Source organism: Epargyreus clarus, unplaced genomic scaffold (genome assembly GCF_041222505.1).
Source record: "Epargyreus clarus isolate Ecla_fem2 unplaced genomic scaffold, WU_Ecla_fem_2.2 ptg000023l, whole genome shotgun sequence".
NCBI classification, from domain to species: Eukaryota; Metazoa; Arthropoda; class Insecta; order Lepidoptera; family Hesperiidae; genus Epargyreus; species Epargyreus clarus.
In genome coordinates, this window is record NW_027332230.1 from 14,091,941 (window position 1) to 14,105,079 (window position 13,139).

Here is a 13,139-nt window from a genome sequence, read left to right on the forward strand (position 1 = left end):
TAGAAATTCACTTTGATGCATTCCGATGTCTTATCCTAACGACCTTTTGATTCCCTTTTAATTAGAACACGACTTTATTTTTTAAAGATAACTCAGAACAATTAATAATTCTTTGTAACTGACTTCAAATAGTTGAATGATACGCGTCAACCTGTATAGTTCTTAACATGAATATTTGTAAATCCTAAAGATTAAATATACTTTGTTTTATAAAAAAATACTTTTGAAATCCTAAAATAATTGAAATATAAAAAAACGTATTCTGTAATTTTGTAAATCGTAATAAAATGTGCGCGTGTATTCTTATCTAAAGAAATAGAACGTTTTTCGTCGTTGGGATTTGAATATAATTTAGAAATATCAACAAATGGTCCACTGTAACATAATACATTATATCCCTATAAATGTTACATAATATTAATGTATCAACTTAATGCGAATTAGTGTATGAGACCGATTCAAATATCGTGTCAGATTACCCTGACCTGTCATTTGAACCGTACACGTTCAATATTTAAGTATAGAGTAATTATGACACTCGGCTAAACTCGTATTCACGGAGAAGGCTTACAGGTGACAAATACTGTAAGTCCTTAACCAATCCGAAAAAATAAATAGTTACATGTGACCTCTGATTGGTCGAAATCACTTTCACTGGGCATGATACCCTCAGTGCATTTCATTAAGTATTTATTACCAGTCCGTCCTTAACGTACGTCGTATAGCGATACTGAACTGCAGAAAATGTCCGCGGTGTACAAGATAAAAAATAAACGTTAAATGTGTTAAAATTTAAAAAATGATGTGCAAATTAAGACGTGTCGATACGAAGTGGTACGCAGGTAAAATAGTATGAATTTCACAACACCATTGTCCGAAGACGTGCAAGGCAGTGGCATAGGGTTATTGTTCAAGTGCAAGTGAGTTTGCTTCACTGCGGGTCTAGTGAGTTTATACCGGTGGTGCGCGCAGTCGGCATCATTGCGAGTGACAACATGGCGACGCGCGCTTGCGTGCTCCTCTTACTCATCGGCGCCTGCGCAGCCCGCGATTGCATCGAACTCACCCTCTCCGACAAGAGCATCCTAAGTGAGGGTATCTTCAACGGGACCGTTTTGAAAATCGCCGCGAACAATGACAGTTATGTTGAAAGTGAGAAAGTTAGTATACTGGACTTGTGGGATCGCTTCCCCAGGATCGTGGTGCCGACCAACGGGACCAGTGAGCAGTGCCGCCGGGAGACCAGGCTCTTCCTGGACGGCCTGGACCGCCTCGAATTGTGGGCACTGAAAAGTAAATATTTTTCTTTTTTCATAGCATAACATTATAAAATCAGGTCACTCTCATGTCATAATGTTCCTATCCATTTTCTAGTAACAAGCGACTAATTCAAAAAATATATATATTCCAAAAACAATAAAGGAAAAATAAATATTATATTTAAACTAAAACCGGGATATTGCTAAAATTGAGAATTTAATTAATACACAATACTACAAGCAATTAAGAACATATTTATTTTTAACAAACGTGAAAATTTGAAACGAATGGTATTTTTTTTAAATGTAGATAAAAGTAAGCCTAAAGTGTATCTGATAAAACGTTGATAAACAATACTTACAAAAACTATTACTTATAACATATTTTTTAAATCACCAAGTAATTAATTAGAAAACAATTAAATAATTTTCTACTTATCTTATCAACCACTGCATTTTCAAGGGCTTAATTACGTCTACAAGTTAAATAATAACAATGATCTAATTGTAATCTCGCGAGATTCATATAGATACCGCACAAAACGCCGGCCGGTTAGACAAGAAAATAAGCCCGCGCAGCTTATTATAGATACACTGTGAGTTCTGATATTATCTGTGCAGAAATTATATAATATTATTTTAGTTATTGAAAAATACTAGGTATTAATAAGATTTTTTGTCGTAAATAAATAATTTACATAAGTTAAGTCGTAAATTAAAATTTAAAACATTTTAAAAATAGCTACATGGTACTTAAAAAATAATAGTAAAAACGTAACTTTTTTGTAGATAATAAAATATTTAATAATTATAAAATTTATGATGATTCAAAAATAGTTTTAGATAATGACTTAAATTATTGGATTATTCATTAGTTATTAATGTTAATTAACTTCCCTCGAATGCGGCTGTGACTTCTACATTATCCTGCCCTACCACCATGGTGCTTATAAGTAAGTCATACTTGGTCATCCAAAGGTACTATGCGAAATATACTTGGTCTATCGTCACTTGTTGTAAGGTGGATTATAGATGACCATAAAGTATAATAATTACCTTATCTTATTATTAATTAGGTGATGAGTATATTCATTACTTAATTGCACAACATAAAATACATAAATATAAATCGTTCAAAAGTTATCATAAATCTTAAAAGCCGTTATTAATATGACCTTAAGATATATATTTGGAAAGGTTTGTTAACATCTGATATTTCGGGTATTTGATAAACTGCATCAGATTGGGATTACAAAACTGCAACTGTTTACGTTTATGCAAATAAATGTTAGCAAATACATTAAAACTGGCTATTAACTCGCGAGGACAATAGAAAAATATTTTTAGTTATTAAAACAGCATAGATTAGTAAAGATACTTCGCCGCCTTGAAATTGAATGAAGCCACAAACAGCTTATTATAGTACAGGGGTTCCCAAAGTGTGCGCCGCGGCGCCCTGGTGCGCCGTAGAAAGTAAAGAGGGGCGCCGTGAGTTGATCCTCTTAATTATTGTACACCACAAATCAATATTTGAATATAAAATAAAATCAATGTGAATCAAAACGCCAATGCGTTTTAATTCACATTGATTTGACTGATTAATTATCGTATTTAATTTTTGTTTTTTCTCAAGTATTTCTTGTTGTTTTCCGTTTAAACGTAACCGTTGTAACGTAACTACTATTATTGTGGGTACCTATTTCTTTCGACTGTCTTCTTCTAATAGTTAGCTAGAACAGGGCGCCGTGAAAAAATATCGAACTTGTAACTGCGCCGCGGGTTACAAAAGATTGGGAACCCCTGTTATAGTAAGTTCTTTTTTTGAATTCTTGACAAATAAAAACATTTTTAGAGAAAATTTACGAATAAATAATTAATACTGCGTAATTTACACAATAAATAAATAATTTATAATAATAATTTCAAATATTTTAGGGACATTTTAGCACGGAGACGAGGCAAAACTTTGTTACGCAACTACTTCAATTCTCAAAACTGGGTACATTTTCTTGTTAGGAGTGAGTAATCTTTACTAATCTATGTAAAACAGTTGCATTATTTTTTTGAAACTACGCCTTAAATGATATCAACTAAAATCCAGTGGGTTGTAAATGTCAACCATTTTTGGGATTACCAGTTATATATGCATCTTAATGACCATGATGCATTTTTCTTTCCACGTATTTAATAATAAGAAATATGTCATAACAACTAACGACTCATCTAGGATACACAAAATGCTTTGTATAATTCGGCATGATTTACATTTGCATTAAGTATGTGTCCGTTTCGTGTATTTTAATTAGTTAAGTTACTATAGATAAAAGGGGATAGAACCTGTCGTGGTTCGACTCCGGCTGCACCATCGCACTACCTATTTGCCTAATAACAATAACGTTTAAGCACTTTCTGGTTTAAAGGGTGTGATAATGTGGGTTTCCAATTTAATTCTCAGAAGTAGCACTAGCAATGGCTGATATCAGGTAGAACTTCAATCTTATCTGGGGTTGATTGCATAAGGCCATGTGGGTTACCATACCATTTTTTTATAATATAGGAGTAGCAGACGAGCATGCAGTCCACCTGATGGTAAGTGGCTACTGCCGCCCATGGACATCTGTAATTATCCCCAGATAGGATTACCTAAGGTCGGCCACAGATGCGCCGCTACCCCTGAGGACTAAGCTGGAACACCTCGGAAAAGTCTGTCTCCCTTACCACACTCTTAAAACCGGAACACAGCAGCGCCTAATACTGCTGTTATTAGGTAGAAATAGGTGTGGCGGTGGTGCCGCCGGGGTCGAACCACATACGGTTCTACCACCTTTTCTACCGCTTTATTAAAAATCATATACTGTGCCGCCCCATCCTCGTGCGGGTTGATTAACCGAAGGATCAACCTGCTTTTGTTTTGTACATAGCAACACCAAAGGCATAACAAAACTGTCGAGTAAGTCAAATATAATGCCTTCGCTACATTTCCTTATTAGTGACAATAACCTCTGTAATGCGCTGATGTTGTAATTCTCAGAATACGTATACACTTATAATAATATTTAAAACAGTGTCAATAAAAGGAACATTGACTGAGAGACAATCCACATCTTAAACCCGTAGGTAAAATAACAAAATTTCTCAAACGAGTTTTAGGTGACCATTTAGTAAGTTTCCGAAAATTAGTACCCTGGAAACTTAACTAGAAAATTAAATAGAATTAACATAATAAAACTTATGAAATTGATATTTATATAGACTTTAGTGTATTAATTGCAATACAGTTTTTAAGTAAAGCGAACGAGCCTACAGTCTATTGATCCGCACATGTCTATCTGCAATCTACCTCATATAGCACCCAATTTCATATAAAATTAATTTTTACTTTAATAAATCAGCTAACCACAAAGTGTATATACTAATTTCATTAATATAACGTATATCTAGAAAATAATTAAATATTTTTCAGCTAAAACAATAAAATAAGTTTAAAAATACAATATAATTCGAAACATCTTCATTAAACTAGACACTTAATTGTTGCCTACAATTTCATAAAGTCAAAGAGGTCGTAATAAGTATTCACATTTGAAGATGACAATAATTAAGGTCGTTGACTTTATTTAACTGCTGACTGTTTCGCGTGTCGCATTACGCATGAACGCACAAAGTTTAACTGTTGATAAGGTTGCTTTGTTATTACGTATAAAAGCATTAGCATACAAGCTTCACTCGCAGCTCCATCTGTAATTCTTGCCTTAGGTAACATTTTATTAATTATTGTGACTAGTAATGGACAGTGGTGCCAGGGCTAAGGAAAAGGTCGGCAAATAATAAGACATTGCATATATTTGCCACCCCTAAAAGTGCCGCCCGGGCAAAAGTATTCCTCTAAGAAATATAAAATAAGCTAATTAATATATAATTTATGAAATTTTGCCGCCCCCAAAATACTGTGTAGGTTATCTTATCTCTTGCCCTCTGGTTTTTTACAATGGTCTCTCTACACAACTAGCGCAACAGTTAATCAAAATAATCTTAAGATATGTTGTTAAACTCTTGTTAATTATTATGTCACAAATACTGAGACATACCTACTGACTTTTTCTTTAATAGAAGGCCTGCATATCGTCAAGTTAATTTATTAATCCCAATGCGTCACAAAGCTCCGAAAATAGGATTTTGCATTTATAATGTTAGTAAATGTTTAGAGGTGAGCATGATAAGACATAAACCCGACAACGGTTGAAAGAAGTAACATTCTCGAACAACCACGCCTGTGCGAGGCACGTGGAAGCACAGGCCAGCCCCTAACTAAATGACAAGACAGTAAAAAAATTCAGAATCGACCGATTCCAAATCGTTGCAATACGCACACTTTAATACTTGTTCATAGTAATTATAGGCCCAACAAAACTATCACCTAATAAAAACTGTAGTTTGTTGGGCTCTTAAAGACTTAGGACCACTTAAAATCTAATGGGAGCTCCATTAGAGGAGGCCTAGTCTAGCATTGCACCTCCAAAGACTAAATAATAAATGGAAAAGTTATTATGTTTAAAGAAAACATATTGTATTTGCGTTTGGCTTATAAATAGAGGATAACGGAAGAACCTTTCTTATATCAATTATAATTAATAATTATCGAGACTGAGGTCAACTAAAATTACGCAAAAAGTTCAAATTTATCATTAACTTTACCATTTAATATGACGTGTAATTTCATTTGTGTTATTTTTTTAACTTCCTCTTTAGTATGCTAAATAGAAAACTTGGCTGTCCGTTCATACAGTTTTTACCCGACTGTCCTCCCGATTATCCTCCGATAATGCTTTTCGAGCGTAATATTATATATGTACGTATGTATGTTTGTATGTACTCATGTTATATTCTTTGGCACGCCCTACATAAAAATCGGATCGACGGATTTTTATATAGAAGGTGTTGTCGGACTCGTCTTAATTGTGGGAGTGGAATAGGCTATTTTTTTAAACAGTTATTTTCTTTTATATGATATTATTGATGTTTCGTTTAAAATTTGTTATCATAGTAAATCTGTTAGTATGGAATGATGGACAGAAACTCATTACTGTCCTACTCTTGACTCTTTAGGATCACTTAATATATTGTTGTATGCACATACAAAATTGGTTGTTTTTTTTTTTGGGTTATGTTGTGTGTGGTTTGGGTTGGGTTGGGCTGGTTGGTCGTGTTTTTTTTTTTTTGGATAGAAGAGTAGGGCCTCTTGAATCTATGGAATCACTTTATATATTGTTGTATGTCGATTCACATACAAAATTTCTTGTTTTTTTTGTTTTTTATTGAGTTATCCGTTTATACAATGGATGTGGAGACATAGTGCAACCATGAATCTATTAATCACTTTCATTTAAAAAAAACGTTAGTGTGTATTATTACTATTTTCGTAAGAACATTAAATAAAGTATTTTTGAAGTTAGATGACACTTTATTTACAAAATAACTGCATTAGCATAACATTATCATTGACGCATCCGTCATTTGAATTTCCAAATCACTGCCAGTTTCAGTTGTCAGTTTTACTTGCACGTTACCAAAATATAAATTCGTTTTTTAAATTAATACTTATTGGTTTTGCTACCTTTTATTATATTTTTTTAGTTACCCATAGATAATAGATCGAAAATAAAATTGATTACCTAATATACTCCTATTGACCTTAAATCTTTTATCATCCATTATAAGGCATATATTTTCGAATTTTGCCTTTACTGATTATTATTTCTGATAATAATAAAACATATCGTATATACACAGATTAGAACCTATGTAACTAGGCCTAAGGACATATTATTTGGCGTATGTGCCAAATGATCAATGTCATATTGCGCGATGAGGCCTTCTTTAAAAACATCTTAAACACAATCACTGAAAAATCTGTTGACTTACGTACATATTTCTAACTAACACGGATATACGTATTAAGAACCTTAGACTAGTCAGCCCTAGTTTTTCCATTTTGTCCACTATAAATTTTATTTTGAAATAAGCAACCCTTTCTACTGTAGTTTTAATTAAACTAATGTTTGTTTGTACTAATGTGTACTTTTTTTTTAATAAATAAAGTACAATATTTTTATTCTTAAATAAAACTAGAATTTTACGATCTAAGCACTGTAGTTACCAAAAGAGTAGAATATTCCACCGAATGTCACCTATTATCAAAACGTACGATAATCATGCACAGCGAAGTCCCAGTCCATCTCAAAGTGTATTGTGATTCAACGCACAGCGCTGAGCGCTGGATTCCAGTCACGCCAATGTCAACCCCGTACGCGGGCGCATTCGCATTCCCCACTCACTGTCATTTCGCCAGACTTTTGACATAACAAGGTTCAATGGAAGCAAATGACATTAAATCTCGCCGTGAACTAGTACCGAATTTGGCCGTAACCTTTTCATTAAATGTCCAATTGAACGGATATGCCATGAGAAATGTAAAGATCATTTCTTATCTACTTAGTATCTTAAAACCAAAGACGGAAGTTTCCAATCTGATATATGTTTTATTGAACGAAATAAGCGAAAAAAATTGCGGAAACATCCATTTAACGCAGTCGGATAAAATCTTTTTATTCTTTTTCATAGCTATCATTAGCTCTCACGATATGAAAAAAATATCTAACAACTTTAAACCATTTCATTAATAGACCGTTAAGTACATGTAACGAAAATCCCTTTCCCTTAAGACATTTTAGTAAATTAATTTTATGACAGCGCTAAAAATATTATTCATTTTCCGTAAGCTAACTTTTATGTTCTCCATTTGTTCCGTACATAAATCACACCACGGAACTTCGCCGTCGTCTGTAGTTCGTAAACAAGATTGACCTGTAATCTGCTGAAAGCGCTTTTGTTACGTCATTCGGTATTGTACTGCGAGACAATAAAGCAACTTTGGATTAAATTGGTCCAAACTTAGTCATAAACCCAGTTTGTTAGCCACATTGCAAATATTTGTGATGTTTGTTCCAGTGTTCGATGCAACGGCGAAACCACCAGCAGGTATACTCAGCGGTAACGCGAATCAGTACGGTGACTTCGACGAATGTTTGGGAATCGATGGCGCAGTCAGAGGAAAGTACTGCTTGGCATCGCTCCAAATAAATCTTGGCGATGTTGGACACGAACATTTGGACTACTTGATACACAGCGGACACTACATTAGAAGCAATGTCACTGATGTAAGTAGAATCTTAGAATTTATTTTGCAATCCCAGATCTACAATCAGTTTCGTGTGACTTTGAAATACATTTTATTTGCATCAAAGAGTGTTAATGTGCAGTTTTATGTGTTTACCAAGGTTTACTATTACTTCATATTACAAACTTATATTTTCTATCTAAAATCTATCCTTGGTCTAATGAAAATATTAATGAAGACAGTCATTATAAACCGCTCACAATCACATCACAGATATAAGTAACCAAAAAGTTTTTATTTATTTTTTCTTAAGTTGAACTTAGTCTTTAGAGTCTCTAATTAGTAACTTCTACCTTCTATTACTTTTGTAGCACTGCCTTGTTCTATTTAAAAGCATATGAGGGGACGTATTAACATAAGGAATCACAAAGCTAGGCGGAGCAGTCACTGCCACTTACATAATACTTGTATAAACATATATAGTAGAGTATTCCTTATCATAAAGTAATCTGGTTATAAGTATGAGAAAGATTTCCCATTTTTCCTCCTTCCTACAAATATCATTATTGTTTGTTCGTGATTCTTTACGAATTACTTTTTGTTTTCTTCCCAAAATACTTGTTCTTGAACCTTATTCGGGATATAACGTAATTCAATATATTATATTTACTGTTAGGCGAAGATATCTTACAAGTATAACATATGTCTGTAATCAATTTCACTTGGAATAAGGCTTTCTACTCGTAAATTAATATTCGGAGAAAGGAATGGGGTTTACACAAACGTTGGCTAAAAAATCTTCGAATCTTATTTGCCAAATAAAACTGTGCGTTATTAAATACCTCCAGCTCCATATATTCCATTTTGTTTATGTTCCATTTTCTTAACATTCACATTGTATGGACAAGGACTCAATTTTTTCTTTATTACAGATCTTTATTAAAGACGTCGATGGCTATTAGCCACATAAATTTGTGGTCATATCATATATAATCTACACCTATGGCATATGCTTTTCCATTACATTTATTCCATATAACTAAAGAATCTAAAGATGTCCATATAGAAGAAAACAACTTGTCCAAAGCCTTTTTTTCGTGGGGAAACCCTTCATGGGTTCCTCTCAGCTGCGGGGGCAGTCGAGAGGATATGCCGGACTCTTACCGGCTAAAACCCCACGGTGTTCCTCAGAACGCGCTTTGTCGGGACCACGGGTACGCTAATAGCACTCATCCGTACTAACTGTCCAAAGCCTTTTTTTTTTGGTCACGAGGGGAAATCCTTTAAAAGGTACCCGATGCTGTGGGAGCGACACAGGGTTATGTGGGACTCTTACCACACTAAAACCCCACGGTGGCCGTTCTCGGCGCTACGTAGAGGACTCCGAGATCTCCAAAGGAACGCAACCGGAGTCCTCTTAGCGCGTTGCCCCGTCGGGCTCCACCCAGGTGAGCTTAACGCTCGCCGCACCGTCTGGTGCGTACGACGGCATGCGACCACACATACCGCCGTCCTTCCCGGGGCCGTTGGCCGGGCGGTTCGAGCTCCCACTCTTGCCACCCACGACCCCAGAAGCCCCCTTTTAGTCACCTCTTACGACAGGCAGGGGATACCGTAGCCCTATTGTTGTCCCGGAACTACAGGGATAAACTTGTCCAAAGCCTAGTGATCTCTTCATGTTAAAATCCGTGCAATTTTCATGGAATACTGTCTATCTAAATAACTTTAGCTAATGATGTATGAGTAAGGCCCAATATTCTCGATATGACCATGACACTAAATAATAAAATAAAAAAGTATTAATTTCATCTAGTTCACTTCGAAAGATCATTTCGGAATGCATTCTGTGTCGACACGGTGATGCAAGCGTGTATCATGCATTAACGCAGGTCAGGAATCCGGCCATGACCTATGTTTAAGATTTCTGCACTTAATACCTCGGCTACATTACCGTTACGGGGTGTGTAAGTCAGCTGTTGAATAATGTTCATGTAAAAGGCTTCGGAGACACCACCGCCCCTTCTGTTTCTGCCTAAAGTGTTTCTGTGTGCTGGATTCCAGTTGAATTTTTCATTTTGCCCTCAAAAGCGATTCCTTAATTGAAAATGCAATTGTGTACGTCATATAGCTTTGTTTTGGGTGTGACAGTCACATATGTCCTATGCATGTAATAAGGATTCCATTTTTTGTTATTTTTTCGTACCGAACCTTAAAACTTATGCAATCTTATTGATTACAAATCACGTTGTAAACTCAATACAACAGGTTTTAACGACACTTCCAAAAACGTAGACTTGTCTTTTGTGGCTTTGTGAGTACTTACTACATTTCACTACATGACACTGACCTAAACCCGAAACAGACCAAAACTTTAGCAATATTAGCGTCAGATACGTAAACGGTTCCGGGTTTGATCCCCGGCTAGGCGAACATCTAAATAAAGTTTTTTTCTGGATAGCTTGGACACAAATACTATGCTCCCTTGAGAACTAAGTTGGAAAGGCTCATATCTTCCTTACCACACCTTTCAAAGCGAAATACCCTATTATGATGTGTTTTTAATACATTTCATTATATATTTGTGTTTTTTTCCTGAGGTACCTTTATATTATTCTAATTTATATCATCTACATACATAGGTAATACATATGCATATTGTACTGTTATATTTTACGGAAGAATTTATTAAGTCTGTCATTATAGATGATAGTTTTAATTCCTTATATGTACGTTATGTTTTGCATATAATTATGTGATTATATGCTACATTACAATGATTTATAGTATCACTATGATAATAAAAAGATCCATTATTGATGCAAACAGCAACACATATAACAGATATGTAACATGCATACATAATCCTTATAAGAATCTCTGACATATATTGAATATGGTGAGCGAATTTGACTTAACTAATTGACATGATTTTTTGTGAGTTCAGCTTTGGTTTAACAGCAGACCCGTGGTTTAACCAAAGATGCAAATGTTACAATTAAGCAATGAGACTCCGGCGGCACCACTGCCACACCTATTTCTGCCTCATAACAGCCGTGTTAAACGCTGCTATGTTCTGGTTTGAAGGGTGTGGTATGGAGAAATATTTTTCCGAGGCGTTCCAGCTTAGTCCTCAGGAGTAGCGGCGCATCTGTGGCCGACCTCAGGTAGGAATATCAAATCCTATCTGGGGTTGATTACAGATGTCCATGAGTCCTATATTATAAAAAAAATAGATTTTTTAAGTGACGAAAGAATGTTATTAATGATTCGTTAACTATTATCTACTGTTATATCTCTTATATCATAAATAAAGTTCCTATGTCGTTGTTACAATCAAAGGTTTTCAAATTCAGGTAGGTAAAAAAAATTGGAATGATAAGTTTTAATTCATACTTATGGCACAGTAGAAATATGCTTATGGTCTCATACATTAAATAAGGAAAAAATATATTTACAAATAACACTGTTATGTCAAAATTAATTATGAAGTGATGTTGTTAATTTCACTTTTAATGCCAGTTGCAATTTTGGATTTTTATTACAAAAATTACAATTTACGTGAATGCCCATATTAACACGCTCTAAATAATATTAAGAACAAAGTAGGGATGTTACGGGTATGAAATTTTGCACCTGGATACAGGTATATTAAAAGTATTATATCGATTTCAGATTCATTTGTATATGTGTTTTAGTTATCCGCCCCTTTTTATGTTATACGAAATTTATATTAGATTAATTTACGATTCAATATTCGATAGATATTTATTTCGAATTCGCATGCAATCCACCTGTTGGTAAGAGGCTACTGCCGCCCATAAGCATCTGTAATCAACCCCAGATAAGATTGGATTCCTACCTGAGGTCGGCCACAGATGTGAGGCCACCCCCTGAGGACCAAGCTGGAATGCCCCGGAAAAGTATGTCTCCCTTACCAAACCCTTCAAATCAGAACACAGCAGCGCTTGCCACTGCAGCTGCTGTTATTAGGCAGAAATAGTGTGACAATGGTGCCGATGGTGATGATAACAACCGTACAATAAAACTTCCGATTCCAAATAAGTAAGTGTGAACAGTTCCCAAGTCGACCTTGCGACCTCCGCACACAGCAGACAAACGAGTATTGCATCTGGTTGGCCCAGATTATCAGGTTTTAGTATCACAATCGTTTCCAAGCTTTTACTTACGATTTCGTTTATTTGAGATTCGATAAAAATTGTAGAAAAAAAACATAAACATATCTAATTTTAATTTATGTTAATAGTGTTTAATAATTGATTATGATTAATCGGTTTGTATTACATATTTACACACCAACAACCAACAACCAGGTGGGCAGACGACATAATACAGGTGGTTGGTAAGCAGTGGATGAATACAGCAAAGATAAGAATAAGTGGAAATCACTAGAGGAGGCCTTTACCTCCGGATAGCGGGGGGTTCTTACTTAGATTAGTCACAAAAGTTAAATTAAATGCATTATATTTTTTTATATAAAAGTTATGAATAGTTTATATACATTTCCTTGTAAGTAGGTTTAGTAAGAAATAAAAGGTTTTTTTATTTTTATTTATTATTTATTATTACATATTTAAAATTGATACACGGACGGTATTAATGTAGCGTTATCTGATAACTACATATATATTGTTATTTTACTGTGTACGTACTTAAGCATATCGGTCACGTGAACGCGAATTATT

General features: G+C 34.7%; 1 protein-coding gene across 1 annotated transcript in view; it reads left to right on the forward strand.

Annotated features, from left to right (window-relative positions):
* Nucleotides 1-693: 693 nt before the first annotated feature.
* drd (drop dead) overlaps nucleotides 694-13,139 on the forward strand; it is a 37,603-nt gene continuing 25,157 nt past the window's right edge. Inside the window, exons 1-2 of the mRNA XM_073086114.1 lie at nucleotides 694-1,293; nucleotides 8,268-8,476. Coding sequence (XP_072942215.1) covers nucleotides 996-1,293; nucleotides 8,268-8,476 — 507 coding nt within the window. The 5' untranslated portion in view covers nucleotides 694-995. The remainder of the gene's footprint in view (nucleotides 1,294-8,267; nucleotides 8,477-13,139) is intronic.